The sequence below is a fragment of the Tyto alba genome, unplaced genomic scaffold, assembly GCF_018691265.1.
Source record: "Tyto alba isolate M040663 unplaced genomic scaffold, T.alba_DEE_v4.0 Super-Scaffold_28, whole genome shotgun sequence".
NCBI classification, from domain to species: Eukaryota; Metazoa; Chordata; class Aves; order Strigiformes; family Tytonidae; genus Tyto; species Tyto alba.
This window is the reverse complement of record NW_024881302.1, coordinates 2,040,664-2,059,027: the sequence shown is the minus strand read 5'-3', so window position 1 is coordinate 2,059,027 and position 18,364 is coordinate 2,040,664. Positions and strand designations below refer to the sequence as shown.

Below are 18,364 nucleotides of genomic sequence, written 5' to 3'. Positions count from 1 at the left end.
GGGGAAGGTGAGGGGGGAAGTTGTTTTTTTGGTGATCTTTGAGGGTTTTTGTTTTAATCTCTGATATTCAGCATGGGAATAAAAGTAGCTGTTGATGTAGGCTTCTGAGCTGGTATCGGGTGGGATGGGGAGGGGAGGGGCTTTGGAGTTGTGGGCGCCAGGCGCAGTCTGAAAATCACTTGGAGTCTCGCGTGGCCCCTGGTGAGATAACTGTGCCGACAGCATAGGGAACATTAAGCTTATTGCCCACGGTGAAGTGTGGGGAATGAAACCCGTGTTCCCATACCCCCCGCATCGAGTGGATGCCGGGGGCTGACACTTCCTGAGGGATCGGCGGTTCCTCAGCCCCTTTTCCCACTGCCCGCAGGTGCCCGGCCTCACCGGACGAGTCGGAGCCGCTGCCGACGGATCTTCTGGTCGGCCCGAGCTGCGGAGCTTAACGCTGTCGGAGTGCTTGCAACTAGAACGCCTTGAAATAATCCAGTTATGTATTTTTATATACAATAAAAGGAGTTAATTAAAGTTTGTGCGTCACGTGTCTTTACTTGTCGTTCCTGTGGCCTAAAAATCACGCTTTATCCCGGTGGTGGGGGCCGGGAAGTTGTTTATTCGGAGCGGGCAGGGAATGCTCGGCTGGATCACGCTGGGAGTGGTTCAGGGGTTGCCCCGGGCGGTTTCCCCCGGAGGTACCGTGGCCGTCGCCTCCTGCCCACAGCAAAGATGGCGCCGCTGGCGTCAGCGCGTCGCTGGCGTGCGCCGGAAGTAAGCCCCTCCGGAAGCTGGCGGCACGCGGAGCGCGGCGGGGGCCGCCATGGCGGCGGAGGGGGCAGCCATGGAGGCCGCCGCCAGCCCCGTTCGCTTCAAGACCAAGTGAGGAGCAGCGGGATCGGGGAGGCTGGTGGGATCATGGGGAGCGGTGGGATCGGGGGGCTGGGCGCGTGTGGCGGCGCGGTCGGGAGCTCACAGGCCGCCGCAGTTTCGGTTTAACCGCCGGTCTGCGTGTTTCTCTTTTTTTTTTTTTTTTTTTTTTTTTTTTTTTTTTAATTTTTTTTTTTTCCTCCCCTTCCAGCTACGTCGTATCGAGGAAAATCGAGCCGTTCTACAAAGGCGGGCGAGTCCAGGTAACGCTCGAATCGAGGCAGCAAGGGGCGCGTTTGGGAATTACCCCGTCTCCCAGTTCCATAATTTTCCTGGTTTCCGTTCCCTTTTTTCCAGATAAACCGAGATGGAAAGTTCATGTTTTGCCCTTGCGGGTCCAAGCTGAATGTCATCGAGGTAGAAACGGGAGCCCTGCACAGCCTCCAGCAGGTGAGGAGATCCAGCCTCTGGTGAGGAAACAGCCGAGGGGTTTTTGGGGCTCCTGGGGCATTTCACCCCAATCGGCAGCTGCTGATGTAAAGCTCCCGAGAGTGGGAAGTGGAGGGGAGGATGAGAACGGTTCTAAGCACAGACAGATGTTATTTGTGTGGTCCCTGGGAGCTGCTGGCTGCGTTCAGTGTCAGCAGAATCACTGAGGGAAGGGAGCTTTGAGAGCGCTCCATGGGTGGTTTAACTGCGGGGTTTTTTTCTTTTCATTTTTATAGGATGATGAAGAGGATGTCACTTCATTTGTCCTTAGCCCCGATGACGAGGTATGTCTTTGGTTTGTGATTTTCTGTGCTGCTCTGTCAGGCCTCCTGGTAAAGCCAGCGAACGCTGAGCCTGGAAGGACCTTGCATTTTCAGAGATCTCTGCCGAGTCTCCTCAGGCACTTTCATCCATCTTCCCCTCCTGGGCTCAAGTCTGACAGAGGAATGCTGAGCGACTGAGCTTCAGGAGAGTCATAGCAACTGACGCTTCTGTGCTTTGCCTGTGGCCGCTGAAAGAAATTGCAATCTGATTAGTAGTTACTCATGTTTCCCTTGGTTTTGCTTTGGCGTAGATCCTCGTGACGGGGAGCCGAGCCCTGTTGCTGAAGCAGTGGAACTGGCGAGAGAACAAGTGTGTTCGCACGTGGAAAGCCGTGCACACAGCACCGGTTGCTAGCATGGCCTTTGACTCCACTTCAACGTTGTTAGCCACAGGTACTGCCCTATTTCCCTGTCACCTGAGGGGCCCTTCTGCTTTTGAATAATTTAGCTCAGCTGGACACAGCCTGAGGCATCTCTTGAATTCAGACATAGTCAGAAGAGGTTTTGCTTAGATAGAAATGGCATCTTGCTAGACAAGAAGGGATCCTTTCAATGCTCTGTCTGAAATATACTTAGTAAAATGCTGATAAATATCAAGTATATGTGACACAGTGTGGTGTAGTTATCCTGGTGTAGAACAGGGACTCTCGGAGGTGAAGGAGGTCAGGCATGCCCTAGAACTTCACAGTACTTCAGGTTTGGCTGGGAGCAGTCAGATTTTGCCCAGCCCCCTGAAAGCATAAGGTGCTCTGTGGACTTCTGTGGACATGGGTGGCTGTTACTGGATTCATTTTTCTGTCTGCTGCCTTTGCAACCCATGAAATTTTACAGTTGCTGATGTGTTGGACCTCCTGGCGTATCTCCTCCGTAGTTCATTTTTATACACCCTTCTTTTCCCAGGTGGCTGTGACAGCACCATTAAGATCTGGGATATGATCAAACAGTACTGCACACACAACCTAAAAGGATCTTCAGGAGTTGTACAGTAAGGACGAGACATATTTGTCAGTTACTGCCATTAGCGTGGTGCTTGGACACTGGGATTGATGTGAAATGTCTTGAGTTGATGGAATGTAAAGGCCCGTTCCAAGCAGGTTCTGGGCTCTTCTGCTTCCTGAGTTTTGAGGTGTCTAGTGAAGGAGCAGGGCTGTGCCTGACTTGATCTCAGAAACAGTTTGGTCAAGAAGTTTGTTGGAATCTCAGTTGAATATCTGTGCTTGCTAACTGCTATACTTCAAGAATATGGAAAGACTGACAAAGACCAGTTGTAAATTTTTCTGGTGGGTGGTGGAGGAATGAAATCCTACAAAGAAAGTCCTCTTATAAAGTCGTATCGATCAATCTGTCAAACTCCTTGCGTAGAATGTGTACTTATTTAAATGTTGGGCTCATGCCAGCATGCCAAATAGTTTATTCCTGTCCTGTTCAAGTGCATCTCCTTCTGTTTAGCCTTGTTCAGTTCCACCCTGATATCTCCCGGCTGCAACTCTTCTCCTCCTCCATTGACTACAAAATCCGCATCTGGGACCTGAATTCCAGCAAGTGTGTTGCCATGCTGGACGGCCACTTCAGTGCTGTCACCTCGCTGGCGTTTGCAGATGGAAACACGCTCATTAGGTAAAACCTTGCAGAGACTTTGCCTTTCTCTCCCGTTCACCCTGCCTCCCGCCAGAGCCTGGGTGTTTCTGGAGGGTCTGGGAAGGTTCTCCTGGGAGGAGGACTGCTACAGGTGTTCAGTCTCTGCTCAGCCATACAACTGAGTAGCTGAGGCTGTCAGCACCTGTGTTTCTGGCAATATACGGCACTGCCACATGGAAGGCTGGTGCTTCCTTTCACGTGGGTCCCTTCAGAGAGGTGTTGAACTCCCGAGATTCCAAATTTTTACTCACAGCTTTGAGTTGAATGGATTTAGCATTGAAACTGCTCTTTTAACTTGCAGTTCTGGCCGGGATAAAATCTGCATGGTGTGGGACCTGAAAACCAGAGAAAGTAAACGAACCGTCCCTGTCTACGAGGTGAAATTGCATTTTATTTATTTCTTTGAGATCTCTTGTAGTTTCTAGGTAACGGTCCTGTGGTACCTCTTCCTCTTTAAGTTCCTATATACTGTGAAATCAGGTTTCTCTCCCTTGGGCTTTCCAGAGACCTTAAATCCTTGTGTCTAAAGCTGTTTATTTCCTTTCTCTCCTTGCCTGGTGTGGTCGCATCTGGGCAGTTTGAAGAAATACATGCCACCACCACCTCCACCGCCCCAGTGCTGGAGGAGAAAGGAAGGGCAGTTGTGTCAAAATTCTGTTCTCTGGTGGCGTTTCCCTGCCCGTCCCTGGTGGCAGAGGAGCGGGGTGGGGGGGGTGGCTGTCAGCACTAGCGGGCTGTTGCGCAGCTCTGGTTGCTGAAATGGGACTCTGGTCCCTCGGGCTCAGCTGGTGTTTGGGCAACTCTCTTGCAGAGCGTGGAAGCTGCCGTTTTGTTACCTGAAAAAGGAGATTTCTCTCAACTGGGCGTGAAGAAACCAGGGTTGCACTTGGTCACAGCTGGCAGCAAAGGTGAGTGTCCTGGCACGTTGCTGCCAGATGTGGAGGCTGAGGAAGGACAGTACTAACACCGCCGCGTCGCCGTTGTTGTGGGACGTGTGTTCTTTATGTGGCAGAAGCCTTGGGCTGAGAGCAGAGCCTTCTCCTGCGTTCCTCTGAGAGCAGTGAATGAGAAGGATTGAGCAGGCATGCTGTGGAGCTTTAACGATGTATATTTTCAGCCCGCAGTAAAGTTTGATTTGGAGTGAAGAAGAAAATCTTTGTGGCCCTTTGTGCCCCTGTGATTGGATGTCTCTGCAGTCCTGCCTTAAAGCTCCATTGCTTTTTCCAGTAGGCAAGGCCAGGGTTTGGTTCATGTTCTTTGGACCATCTCTGTCTGAAAGAGTGGCTCTGACAGATAATTTATATCATCATTTTTGTTAGGCATCTTGAAAGTTTGGGAAGTTGCCACAGCTGCTTGTGTGTATACCCAGCCTGTGCCCTTCGAGTTGAAGGAGGAGGCCAGCGAGCGCAGTCTCACCCAGTGCGTGCTCGTGCCTGAGAGAAAGGAGATTGTCACGGTGTCTGTGGAACACAACATTGTTTTATATGACGCTCAGACTCTTCAGCTCAGGAAGCAGGTAAAGACCCTCAGCCTCCCTTTTTCTCTTCCTTTATCCGTACTTGAGGATCAGCTCTGCTTCTGGTGAAAGCTTTGTCCAGGGGTGCCCTCTTCTGCCTGTACTTGAACTGTTCCTTGGTTACAAGCCAGAAAGCCAATTTCACTGGTGGGGTGGTTTGACGGAATATTGCAGAGAGACAGATATGGGAAGAAGAAAGCAGAACAAGCCTAGCCAGAAATGCCCCTTGTGCTCCAGCTTACGTATGAAAAAGATTTTTTACATGCAGTATTAAATGAAAAGTGGTAGTAATGCAGCCTGACTGAGCACGGTGCCATTCAGTCCTTCTCTAACCAGCTGACCTCTCCCTGTTAAACTGTTCCTGTTCTGCTGCCCTCAGCTTGCAGGTTACAACGATGAGGTTCTGGACGTGAAGTTCCTCGGGCCCGGCGATTCTCACATTGTTGTGGCTACCAACAGCCCTCAGCTGAAAGTGTTTGAACTGGCAACAGCACACTGCCAGATCCTCTACGGCCACACAGGTGTGCGTGCTCAGCTCTGACGTGGCGGGTGGGAGATGTGCAAGTATTTTGTTATCCAGCTTCTCTCACCACTCTTCGGTGAAAACTGAAGCCCTTGAATTCTCTGGAACAGCTTCACAATAGGTTCTGGAGTTGTGTGGATTAAGGATATATTATGCAGTCCTGATTTTTCAGGTGCTAGTTTTCTTTTTTCCAGGTCAGTTCAGTCCCTTTCACTAGCAGTGAGATCGATTGAAATTGAGGCTCAGGATGTTGGTATGTGAGTGTGAGCTCTGAATGCAGTTTTGTGGCTGCAAGTGACAGGCTCGCAGCAATGCCGCGAGCAGCCAGTCACTCCACAGTGAGAGTGGATATGTTCCTGAGTGTCCCAAACCTGTCCCCCAGTTAGAAAGCAGTGGACACACATTATTGTTGTCTGATTTCAGTATTACTTTGCACCCAGCTGTTTTTCCTTCTGTTTAGAAACAATTCTTGCTTTGGATGTCTTCAGGAAAGGCTTGATGTTCGTCAGCTGTGCTAAGGTGTGCTCGTTTTCTTCATTTAATGAAACTTAATTTCAGGTGATTTTTATGGTGAGAGTTGTTGTCTCCCTTTTTTGGTGATCCAGAAGGGTATTTTGTTAAGATGGAATTTCTGTCTGCTACATCCCCCAAATACAATGTCCTTCCCTTATCCCTTTTTAATGTTGTCCCTGGGGAAATGTGATTTAGTAGCCTGAAAGGAGATGTCTCATTCTCAAAGAGTCTTGCTCTTGCATTAGAGATGTCAGTGTGAGACTGATGGGGAGTTGTGCGTAAAAACTGTGCTGGAAAAAAAGGTGTCAACTGCCCTGATACACCCAGAACTAAACCTCCACGCTGGAATCCCAGACTGCAGTGCCCTGTGTTTGGCTGTGTCTGCCCTCACCCGCCCTGGCGAATGCAGGCAAAGATTCAGGCTTGGGAAATAAGTGAATAGTCAGGCTCAGGGACGTGGTGAATGCGTGGGGAACTGATCACTTGTCAAAAAAACCTCAGCGGTTTCTGTCCTCTCCCGTTACAGGACAAAAGCCTTCGGGTCTGGCGGATGAGCAAAGGTGGAAGGGTGATCTGTGTTGCCCAAGGATTGGGGCACGCGCATGGGGTAGGCGCTGTCTCTTGCTCAAGGTAATAAAAATTGGACGAGGGTTTCCGTTGGCAAGCACGAGTCACGGCTGCTTTGCAGATCCTCAGGGTGAATGTTTTGTGGCTGCCTGGCTCTGAGCCGTGCTGGTTCTCGTTCTTGGTCCCAGCTTGCCATGGTGCTCTGAGTTTGAAGGAAGGCTGACTTTTTTTTTTTTGAACGCACATTTGTCTGCCCATTAGTTGTGAAGTTTGCATTTCTTTGTCAGTTTAACTCCCATTTGCCTTAAAGAGCAGCAGCAGGTTAAGTTGCCAGATAAAGCTTGAGTGATGTGGGGAGGAGGGTTGGGAAGTGAAGGGAACGTGTCCACGAAGGTGCTTGCTTGAACAGCACGTCTGTTTATCAGCTCTTCTCCTTTCTTTGTGCTGCCTGACAGTCTGGAAGCCCAGCTTGCCTGTCCAAGAGCTGCAGTACACCTTTGTCTCGAAATGAAGAGAGCTAGCAACGCTCTTGCCTAATGTCTGAATTGCTGGAGGCTATCCCAGGGACCTAAATCAAATGAAAGCTTGAAAACACATGAAAATGCAGTTTCACATCCCAGCAGAGTGACTGAATGTGTGTAGATCCCAGTAGGGGAGGAGAGGGTCTTTTTTTTTTTTTGGTGTGTGCAGGGGAAGCCACTGTTTTGCTTCCTTACACTTGTCATTTTTATTTCTTTCAGACTGAAAGAAAACTTCATAGTAACCAGCAGTCAGGACTGCACGATCAAGATCTGGAATATCCCGGAATCCCTCACTTCCAAAGCAAAAGCAGCCTTGATCTCCAGTCCAGAAACCCTTCATGCAAAAGTGACCGAGAGGGGTCATAACAAGGTAAAGCTCCACCAGACGTTAGAAGACGCTTTTAGTACTTAGATCTTTTTTTCCTGTGTTGGACCCTGCATTTATTACCTGTCTGGCAGCTAGAAGAAAGGCTTAAACTGCTCTGCTCTCTCTGTACTTGTGTGACTTCCCCAGGACATAAACAGCGTGGCAGTTTCTCCAAATGACAAGCTGATTGCCACAGGCTCGCAGGATCGGCTGGCCAAGCTGTGGTCCTGTTCCGATTGCTCTTTGCTGGGTGTCTTCACCGGACATAAGCGTGGGGTCTGGTGTGTGCAGTTTTCCCCAGTGGATCAGATCTTGGCCACCTCGTCAGCAGACGGGACCCTGAAGCTTTGGGGTCTTCGGGACTTCAGCTGTCTGAAGGTAATGAGAGCTCCGACTGCCCCTTCCTCTAGACAACCCTGGCATGTTATGGGGGTGGATTAAAGCTGCTTTAGAAAAGCATGTGCTACCTAGTGCAGCTGAAACATAGCAACGTGGCCATGCTGAAGGGAGAGCTATCCAGGTCTAGCCTTGTTCTCGGGGATCTTGGAGCTGTGAGCTACATGCAGAGCTCCAGGACTGGGCCATCTGCCCAGTGCTCAAGTGATTTCTTTTCTAGCTAACCAAGGAGCAACGTGGTTGATCGTAGGGGAAAAGCACATTCACGCTATTGAAAGAAGGCTGGCTTTGCCTGACACAGCTGTGGCCATCAAGTCAAAACACACAGGTTGAGATTTCAGACTCCCTCTTCGCAGAACAACTGTTTTTCCAGTCCAGTGGTGTCTCACTAAGACTGTGAGAAAGGCAGTTGCTAACTCGGTGCCACGCTCTGCCCAGCAGCTTTACCTCCCTGCGCGGGCGCTTCGTGCAGTGACGGGGGAATCAGCCTTTTTGGGGGGGCAGCCTGTGCAGCTGGCCTCACCGTTCACACCGTTTGCAATGTGACCTTGGCCAACAAGCTCAAGCAGGCGGGTTGGTTGAAGAAATGGTATGGGGACAAGTAATTTCCTGCTGCCCTTTTAACCTACTGTAATAGTCCCAAGGATGGAGGCTGCTTTTTGGAACTTAGCGATTCAGAAGGAAATATTATCCCCTTGAAAGGGCAGGCAACAACTCTTAACGCTTTCGAGCTTCCTTTCTGTTTTCCAGACCTTTGAAGGTCACGATGCCTCCGTACTGAAAATCATTTTTGTAAGCCGAGGAACGCAACTGCTCAGCAGGTACGTGCCTACACCAGGAGTCTAAAGGAAGATGCCAAAACTAATCAGAAGAGAAATCTCTCAGCTGATAACAGCAGCAAGAGGGAAGAGTCTTGTGCAACGGATTTGGAAAGACTGATGGGAAGAGGCCATGTTTATGCCAGGCTTTCTGCAGGAGCTAACTTATCTTCCTCTTCTCCTGCTGCACTGTGCATTCCAGTGAGCTGCTGACGGCGCTGGGTTGGTGACAAACACTGTAGTTAGGCAGAGCTGAGGCTGCATCTCGCCCTTGACATTTCTGGTTAATTCTGCTGCTGTTTGGAAAGCAGTGGGATGGGAGAATTACACCTGATATTTGAGGTGGGGCAGAGTGAGAATGGATCTGTGCATTGGGTTTTTTTGTTGTGTTTCTTTCTCTCCCCAAAGCGGTTCTGATGGTCTCTTAAAACTCTGGACAATCAAAACAAATGAGTGTGTGAAAACTTTAGATGGTCACGAGGATAAAATCTGGGGTCTTCACTCTAACAAGCAAGATGATCTGGTTGTGACAGCATCCAGCGACTCCTGCATCGTGCTGTGGAAGGTGCGGAATGGGGTCTGTCTGTGTCTCCTCTCTGGGTTAGTAATCAGCACGCAGTTGGAGAGCTCAGGATCCCAGGGGCTTGTTCCTCGCTATTCCAGCATGGCACGTGCTCTCCTCGTTTTCTGCACTTTGAAATTGGGTCAGTAAGGCATATCTTGAGGCTTGGGGGGGTTTTGTAAAAGGAACAGCAGATGGGGCTCAGCAGCCTGCCCGGTGCTGGTGTTGTAAAGGTGGCTTGGAGGGAAGTTGAGAGTTACTGGATTTAACACTTAAATTACGTGACCTGGAGATCTTGCTGCAATCACTTGATGGCTAAATAAAGATTCATCTGTATTAAAGCAAGATTTGACAAAGTTTTATTCGTTTTTTTTTTTTTTTATTATTTTTTTAATAGGATGTCACTGAAATTGAAGAGAAAGAGGCGCAAGCTAAACAGGAGGAGCAGATTATGAAGTAAGTTGATCCTGTCCAGTAATGAGCTGCGCAAGGCAAACTGTCCAGTGAAACTGTCCACACCTAGAGCCATCCAGCTCCATCTGATCCGAATATTGCATCACTTAGCTATTTAGAGGCTGTCAAGGCACAGTAGACTCTTCTATTTGGTAGTTTATCTTTAGTTCCTGCAAAGCCTTGCTATAATACTGTCAGCTTGACAATTGATTAGTTTTATGTTTATGCACTGCTAAGATAAGCAAAGTCAAGCTGCTGAAACCTACTTTCACTTTCCCCTGCTTCAGCCAGCACTGAATAGTTCAGGGAGCCCTCGGACGTGCCAGGGTGATTATCTGCACGCTGAGGGCACCGAGGCATTCATTGCCAAGCTGCGTTTACTTCTTGGCATTAAACCTCTGCACGCTATTATTGCCAAATCTACTTTCTAGATAGCTTTTTTTTTTTTTTTTTCCCCACCCAAATATTTGTCTCACTCTCTTGACCCTGATTTGTTTTCCAGAGAGCAAGAGCTTTCTAACCTGCTTCATGAGAAGAGGTACCTCAAAGCTTTGGGGTTGGCGATCTCTCTGGATCGGCCGCACACGGTGTTGATGGTGGTCAAAGGTGAGTCCCTGCGCTCTGAAGGCGTTTTTTCTGCCGCCTTTGCTTTCCAGAACATCTCGTCCAGACTATAAAGTCTAATTGGAAGCCTCAGTTTTCCCTTTCTCTCTTGACTCCTCTTTTCCTAAGTGAAATCACCCCCAGTAACAAATGGTCTCCCTGCTCTCAGCCCACGGGTGCATGGGCTGGACTCCGGCGTGGACTATTCATTTCTCTTTTCTGCAGCCATCCTGAAGGAAGCTGATGGGAGAAAGCACTTGGAAGAGAACATTGTTCGGCTCCGGAAGGATCAGAAAGGTTTGTTGCAACGTGGTTTAGGCGCTAAAACCATTCAGGTCAGGGGCTTGTTTTCTCAACTGAACTGAAAAGGAGAGGAATCTCCCTAGACTCAGCGTTTAGCACTGAGCTCCAGCTGCTCATGGCGCCCACCAGCTGCTGCTCTGAGCTGGGGCGGGTGGCTTTGCCCGGCCTCACCACCCCCTGCTCGGGGAGGTGGCAGCTCAAGAAATGGTTGTTCTGCCCCTCTGGGCTCGTTGGTCACGGCGTGGGGGAGCTGAACCGCTCTAAAACAGAAGAGATACTCGGTGATTTGGCGTGTCCAGCGCCCGTGGCACAGCCGGCGTGTACCCGTCTTCCACCCTAGAGGCGGTGTTGACATTCTTGGTGACGTGGAATACAAACACTCGGAACTGCCACGAAGCCCAAGCTGTGATTGAAACCCTCCTGAAGCACGAAGCACCGGACAGCCTCCTGCAGTACTCGGGCATTAAACCCGCTGTGGAGTCGCTGCTGCCGTACACGGGTGAGTCGCGCCGCGGGGACGGGCTGGGAGCCCGAGGGCTCCTCCCTGGTGGCCTTGGTCTAAAGAGAAGAGCGATTTTTGCCCGCCGGTCCGGTGAGCTCGCTCTCCTGTGCTGCCAACCGTGGCGTTTCTCTCTTTGCAGAGCGCCATTTTCAGAGGCTGAGCCGGTTGCTGCAGGCCTCCATGTTCATTGATTTCATGTGGCAAAACATGAGGCTGGCGGATGCCTCCCAGCAGCAAGACACGACTTCGTGACCCTCCTCCCACCCGTTGCTCTTTCCAGAGGGGAGAGCCTGAACTGCTTTCCCACCAGGTATGGCAGCTGGAATACTCCTGTATTTTATAATAAATTTTTAAAGTTTGAATTTCCAAAACAAGTCCAGCGCTCGGTCTCCTTGGGGCTTAATTGAGTGAAAAGGGCCATTTCTTCGTGGTTTCCCTTTGTGTTCTCACACCCTGAATTTTCAGGCCCAGACACTTAAACAGCAAGCACTTAGTTTGGAGAAAAGGCAGAACCTGGCTTGGAACAAGCAGTTGGTCTTTACTGGGGATTTAAGGATCCTGCAGAGCTGGGAGAGGCGACTGGCGGTGTGGTGTCCTGTCCCGCAGCCCGGCTAGGCAGCGCGTATTCATCAGGGTTGTGTCATGGAATATTTTCTTTGCTTGGGCAAAATGCAGCCTGGGCCGAGGCAGGTCACCCTGAGTGTGAGCACCTGGGAGGAACGTGAGCACCACTTTAATTCCCCAGCTAGCAAATTCCTGAAGTATACAAAACAAGCAGTCTTTGTAGCTATTTATCTTTTATTTTAGAGACAAAACCATATAAAATTGAGAACAACATAAACACCACGCAAGTTGGTTAAATCGCTTGTTTCAAAAAAAAGTAACAGATACATGGGAGAATAACTAAAGAGAGCAATCTATATAAAAGTCTTTAAGTTTTCCTGTAACTATTTTTCTAACTCAATTCTAGCAAATGAGTTTAGGATGAGAACTGCTGTGAGTTTGAGTAACTATCAGAGCCCCTTGAAAGGGGAATGTTTTATTCATAAAAACGAGCCCTGACCCCTTTACCCAGTTGGGAAACAAGCTCTACTACCACCATTTTTGTTCCTGTGCCTGCACAGACATCACTGCAGGGAATGGTCAGAGACGAGGTTCCTAGCCAACAGGTTCTTGTGTTCTCACAGCATTCAGCAGATCCAGCCAGTTCATATATTTGATGGCCAGTTCTCCACTACGCAAGTTAATCTAACCTTAAAAAAATATGTATATATATATATAAAAGATAGGGGGTTCAGATAAATGACATTGGCATGGCTGCATCATCCCGTCCCAGTAATTGTAGCTCTGGATTTCCCAAGGGGGGGCTGTCGGGGCTGTGCTCTGCTGTTCAGGGTGGCTGCAGCACTCTGCCAGCCGGCCCCGGCTGGGAACTAACACCAGAAGGATTGTGAAATTTTCACGTACCGCACCGCAGGATAAATACCTGCCCGAGGGAAAATTAACTGAATCTGAAGTGACCTCTGACTGGCGCAGGAGCTGCCAGAGCCGCAGCTGCCGTGACTCCCCTGATACGTTAAACCACTAAACCCTCTCCCGCTGACTTCAGTAAAGCCCCTCGTGGCTCCCCAGCCAGACTGGCCGCAGCACGGGTCGGTGTTGCCCACGGAAGCCGCGCGTTCCACGCACGTTCTGTTGGGATCTAACCGTATCCTTGGAAGGTGACGATCCCAAGCCCTGGCACTCCCCATGCCGCTGCCCGTGGCTCCTGCGGGACTTTGGGGGAGGAGGGTGCCTGGCTCTCGGTCGTGGCTGGGTCCGTGTCCTCCCCGAGGGCACTAGTGAGCGCTCGGGAGAGGAAGAAGAGCCTGGAGTGCCGGCCGGGAAGAGGATTGCTGCACGGCTCGCTTGGTGACGGTGCTGCACTTCTGGAGGATCTCGTGGGCCGAGGGGCGCACGGGCACCTTGGGGACACAAGCGGCCAAGTCGTGGTCAGGGAGGGAGCAACTTAGATCGGCTGCAGATGACTCCACAAAGCCCGAATCGTTCCTGTCCTGGCGGGTGAGGCGTGGAGATTTGCTGCTGTGTGAGGCCAAGGCGTGCCCCAGGGGAGAGCTCCTGGCCTGTTCGACTTCGGGCAGAGATCTTGACAAGTCAGGCTTCCAGCTCAGGCGGCCGTCCCGCTCGCTGCCGCTCCCCGAGCTGAGGGACAAGCTGTCTGACTCCAGCTCCGGGGTGGAGCTGGCCCTGGGCAGAGACCTCGATCTGCTTCTTGGAGAACTCTCATCCTCTTGGGTCTGGTGAAGGGCAGAGCAAGCCTGCACCCTGCGCCGTCCTGCGGCCTCGCCCCGGGGCTGGGGAGCCACCAGGGAAGAGCAGAGATTTGGGGTGGAGACGTTGAGCCCACAGGTTATGATAGTCTGGAGCTTGTGGTGAGGATTCTTGTAGGGCTGGAGGCACATGGAGGGCATGTAGCCGGTATGGCCGTTGTACCTGAGGGGGAAGGATGAAAAGCAACACTGGAAAGAGCCCTTCTCCCGGCTCAGACCAAGGGGAGGGAGCAGAGCGCCCACAGGAAGCTGCAGTGCTGTGCTGTACGTGGGGCATGAGGAAGGGGAAAACCATCCCCAGGAGAGGGCAGTCAGCCTGGGGGGAGCCGCTCTGCACCCCGCTTGGGGAGGAGCAGGCGAGAGGCACCTGCAGCAGGGAACTGGCTGCCTCAGGGGAGGAGGAGAGCTTCGGAAAAGCTGCCTTACCGGATCAGCCACCAGCCGTCTTCAGATTTTCTGAGCACCTCCACGACGACGCCGTTCAGGGAGAGCTCGTCTGCCTTCTGAGACTCATAGGCCCGCACAACAAAGTACAGGCTGGCTGCAGGGAGAAGGGGACACACGTCGGTTTTGCCTTGCAGATAAAACGCCTCCACCCCTGGGACAGAGCAGCTCAGCAGCCCTGGGCAGCCAGCGAGAGCTGCAGGGTGTGTGTCCCTGTGAGTGACTGGTTTGCTCAGGGATCCACAGCTGGTGGCAGAGCTGCTCAGGAAAGTCAGAGCTCCAGGCAGGAACTCCAAGCAATGGTTAAAGTGGTGGGGTTTTTGCAGAACTCATGTTTTTTTGAAGGAGGAATGTGATGTTCCAGGGAGCCAGAAGCAGACTTACCTTCCTCGTTTGAGCTCAAGGCATTCTGGATGTCCTTGTGGATGTCAATCTCTTCCAGGTACGAGGCTGGGAACCAGGCTATCTGCTTGTCTGCATTTTCCACTAGCCACCATCCTGCAGCAAAGAGCCAAAAAATGTTTTTTAACAGCCTGCAAGTAGAGAGATGAGCGTGATCCCTGGCTGCTCTGCCACAAGAGGCAGGAGGGACATTCTGCAGAGCTTGGCCAAGGCTCTGCTGCCACTTTGTTCTTTCCTGCCATGTAAATCCAGGTAAGCACACCACGTGGACAAACGCCCACCCGCACCCACGATGCTCCTGACTTGGCGTTTGCCAAGCCGTGAATCAGTCTGCACCATCCCTCCTTGAAACTGAAGAATCCCTGTCAAACATACCAGTCATGTCTTTGATTAACACTTCAACAATTTCCCTCTTAGCGACTTTGAAAGTCTCGTTCTTTGCGTCTTTGGTTTCAAAGGTTTCGATGCATCTGTAGCTCTGGGATGCCTGGGGATGTGTAATAGAGGAGAGCTGCTGCCGTGGCTGGTTTTTCTTTTCCCCTCCGATTTCTGATGGCATTATCACAACACTGAAAAGTCAAGTTTAATGTTGGTTTACTAAAAACTCAGATGGCAGGTTGAGTTTAGTATGAATTTTGGTAAAATCATCTAGGCAGTAGGCTAAGAAAAGCTTAGGCATCAGAAACGACATAAATGTGCATTAAAACATTTGGTGGAACTTCCCTGCTCTGCCGTTCCAGTATGTAACTTATTTCTCTTCTACCCATACTCTATAATATTTCTGTTTCATGAAGACACATACAAACACAAAAATACAAATCTGACTTCATACCTGTTTTCAGGAAAGGAGGGATCTAGGTCTTGGGTCTGTGCCTTGAAAAACTGAATCACGTCTTCACCCTGGGAGATTTTAGCATCTGTTTTCAGCAGCTCCTGGGAGTAAGTTTCCAGCAGTTTCAGTATCTCCAGGCACCGGTTCAGCTTCCTGCTCTTCCTCTGCTTCACATTTGCATCTTTAAAATAACAGGAGCAAAGCTGGTGTAAGACAACAATGGCTCTGGGTGCCCTACGAGCAGTATTGTTCGCCTGAACAGGGGGGTGCCCTCACCTACCGCCCTTCCCCACACAAGTCCAAACTGTCAGAAGCTGAGACAGCAGCTGCCTCTGCCTCCCTATTATTTTTAATAGCGCCTGATAGAAATTTTTAATATCTAAAATTTATCTTTGTTCACATGTGAACGTTACAAGGAGCTCTGGGCCAATATTTAAAGTGTAATATTAATTTACCAATTATCTATTTAAAAAAAAAAAAAAAAAAAGGTCTGTCTGGGTTATTTTCAGTCAGTAATAGACCCAAGCACGTTGATGTAACCCAGCAGTACCACGCTGCGACCAGGAGCGAGCTGTCGGTCTGTTCCGGAGGAAGGTCAGACTCGGGGACTGAAGTCTGTGCCACCAGGTACAACTGGCCCCCACAGCGCTGTCGTGTTTGTTGGTCCATCAGAGATTTGTTCTCCTTACCTTTAAACCTGGGTATTGTCCGGTCAGATCTCCTCAGTGAGCCACTCTCGATGGGGAATTTTCTCTTCAGCTCTTTCTAAAAGCGAGAAGGAGAGAATAGTGGTGCTTCCCAGCCCCAACACGCGGCTGGGCTCCTTCCCCCCTCCCACGATGGGAAGCCTAGTTTCAGGGAGATATTCACTTACATGGAATGTCTTAAAGTTTTCAAATGTCCTGTAGATGAGGATGTTGTTCTGATCTGACCAAGACACTAATATCATGTAGTTCTGGAAAAATAAAAGGGAAAAGGATTTTTATTTTTTTTTTTTAATTACAGTGTTCAATATTGGATACAATTGGCATTTGCCAAGACCTGTGGTTTCATTCTGGCTTCAGGCTAAAGACTGTCACATCAAAAAATCAAATTAAACGTTAGACCTATAAAAATATTTCCTTAATTTTAGGGCCCCAAATGGGTAATCATTGTTAAAACCAGAAGAATTTTATGACACTGCTACCAGAAAAACAGCAGAATCCAAGAGAACCATTTTCTTATGATATTAAGCCCATTAAAAAAACAAGTCCCAGACTCCTGTCTTAGATTACAAGACTCTAATCCCAACGCTGCGGAGATAGAAGCAAACACACCTCTGTAAAGGCAACTCAAAAAGCCCCCTAGTTCCCCAATTTGTAAATGTTTAAGGAGAAAAAAAAAAAAAAAAAAAAATCCAACAACAACAAAAAAATTCAAATACCTTCTGCTTTCTGCATTGCATCAAGCCTACAGCCTTCACATCCACCGGGTACCTGCCGCAGCTCATCTTCCCCGAGCCGGCGCGTCCCTCCCCGAGCAGAGATGTGGCTCCAGGCAGGATTCTGCCGGTTAAATACGCTGGAGCGGGAGGCAGGGCGCGGGCGTCCCGCGCTTCCTCCTCCACCCAGTAACGCTGGCAGAAATTCCGTAATTTGGCAAACTACTACGTGCCTTTTATCTCCCCCCCCCCCCCCCCCCTCCCCGCTTTTAACATGCAAATACTCCCGGGTGCAGGTGGCGGCGGGGGGCACAGGTCAGAGAGCTGGGGAGGAAGAGCATCTTATCTTATCGCGTCCTTACTAGAATAATGCCGGTAAGGGAGCCCGGCCCCGCGGCTGGGTCTGTTTATCATCGCTGGGCATCGGGGATGTCACCGGGGCAGCGACACCCGCGGAGATCTCAAGTACATTTCCAGGGATGGACGCGCCGTGTTTCTGGCTTTACTGCAGGGTCGCGGCCGTCGGAGTTGCCTGCAGCCCGGGCTGCGCTCACACCAGGCCCAAAAACTGATTAAGAACATGGCTTGTTGTAAAGCACAAAATCGGGCACAACTTGACGTGTGTGCTAGCTGTTAGAAATCTCTTTTCTTTACTGCTTTGTCCCAGCTGCTAAGATACTTGATTTTAAATGGATTTCTGGCAGCTATATCGATATTTGCACGCTCTCAGAAATTAGTGGGGGATGCTGAGGCCAGCGTTGCCGGAGCAAAGGATGAACAAACACATTCCCCCAGGGTGTGACTGAAAAAGTCCCAAAGCTCCTCAGGTGTAAATACGCGATGGAGATTCAGCTCCAAGTGCCCTGTGCTCTGTCCTGCATCAAGCCAGGTGGCCACAGCCACCCCCGGGGCGACCGGCAGCTCGTCCCACCGACCAGCTCCCCCTGCCCGGAGGCGCGGCAGGACCAGTAATCCCAGTCCCAGAAAGCCTGGCCTTTCACTGACCTGCCCCTTCAGCATGCCTCGGGTTATGACTTGGCTGATGGGCATCCCTGTGATCAAACCGCCTCCTCCATCCTCCCTCCCTCTTTTCTTTGATGAAGCTTAAATTGAATCATTATCATTATTGGAGCCCAGATTGAGAGGCTCAGCCCTGCCTTCCCTTTCATTTTCCAGTTACACCTGGTGTCTCAAAACCCTCAGCAACAGCTGCGGATGGCTTTTCATCTACCAAACACCACCGCCCCCCCCCCCCCCCCCCCCCCCGAAACTGAATAGGAGGCCAAGCAATATTCCTTCTAGACAGCCAGAAAATATGGTGCACAAGGCCTTGGTTTGTGTCTCATGAGCACGTAAGGCTGCTCCTGGGCAGCAGGGTGGCAGTTTCTGGGGACAAAGAAGTGTTTTTGTTGCAGTTCGATCTATTGCTGCTGGATATCTGTCCTCCATTGGGAAGGGCAAGCTTTATACAGAGAGAACTTCAGTCGTGTGCGCAGATTTGTTGGGAAAACCCCTTGGGTGGCATCTCCAGGGCATTTCCTGGCTCACCAAGCGGGACAGGAGCTGCCCTGCAGAAAGGCGATGCCAAGCAGCTCGCTGCCCCTCAGCAGCCCTGGAACCGGACCCTCCGTCCCGCTGGTCACAAAGGCTCCGGCAAAAGCACGTGCCGTCAAATCTACCTGGCTCAAAAGGTAAGGTGAAATCACTTCATCCAGGGAGTTTATTCGTTACGACCATGCTTATCTAAAAGCTACCAGTCCTCAAGGGGGCAAACCCCTTCACCGACTCCCTCTCATCGTGCCCACGCTCACAGGCTTCTCCTTGGCAGCAAAGCTGGGGCCAAGCTCGCCCTGAAATGGCTCAGAAATAGCTGGAACCAAGGTTCTCGATAAAGCACATTTGACTGAATTCCTGTCCCAGAGCAAACACCAAACACAAAGTATTTCCAAGAGCGTGAAGGTTTACACACATTTACCCTGAATGG

The 18,364-nt window shown here is 50.5% G+C and overlaps 2 protein-coding genes and 1 non-coding gene across 3 annotated transcripts; 2 read left to right on the top strand and 1 right to left on the bottom strand.

Annotated features, from left to right (window-relative positions):
* The first annotated feature begins 163 nt into the window (after positions 1 to 163).
* LOC116961765 lies at positions 164 to 288 on the top strand. Its single transcript, XR_004407138.1, has one exon. It is a non-coding gene; the product is annotated as a small nucleolar RNA ACA64 (small nucleolar RNA).
* Positions 289 to 776: 488 nt separating this feature from the next.
* On the top strand, positions 777 to 11,323 carry TBL3 (transducin beta like 3). The gene is made up of 22 exons (XM_032993596.2): positions 777 to 870; positions 1,070 to 1,121; positions 1,216 to 1,308; positions 1,584 to 1,631; positions 1,922 to 2,063; positions 2,571 to 2,655; positions 3,120 to 3,287; positions 3,610 to 3,685; positions 4,120 to 4,216; positions 4,628 to 4,824; positions 5,204 to 5,345; positions 5,808 to 5,866; positions 6,387 to 6,490; positions 7,168 to 7,318; positions 7,463 to 7,693; positions 8,462 to 8,532; positions 8,938 to 9,094; positions 9,489 to 9,547; positions 10,047 to 10,150; positions 10,373 to 10,444; positions 10,791 to 10,949; positions 11,092 to 11,323. The coding sequence occupies exons 1-22, from the start codon at positions 812 to 814 to the stop codon at positions 11,202 to 11,204; spliced, it is 2,439 nt and encodes an 812-aa protein (XP_032849487.2). The 5' UTR covers positions 777 to 811; the 3' UTR covers positions 11,205 to 11,323.
* Positions 11,324 to 11,746: 423 nt separating this feature from the next.
* On the bottom strand, positions 11,747 to 16,555 carry NOXO1 (NADPH oxidase organizer 1). The gene is made up of 8 exons (XM_009967870.3): positions 16,384 to 16,555; positions 15,835 to 15,915; positions 15,650 to 15,725; positions 14,961 to 15,141; positions 14,504 to 14,697; positions 14,111 to 14,224; positions 13,709 to 13,823; positions 11,747 to 13,445 (listed from the first exon to the last, which is right to left on the bottom strand). Exons 1-8 carry the CDS (start codon positions 16,447 to 16,449, stop codon positions 12,791 to 12,793), a joined length of 1,482 nt encoding a protein of 493 aa, XP_009966172.3. The 5' UTR covers positions 16,450 to 16,555; the 3' UTR covers positions 11,747 to 12,790.
* Between the last annotated feature and the right edge of the window lie 1,809 nt (positions 16,556 to 18,364).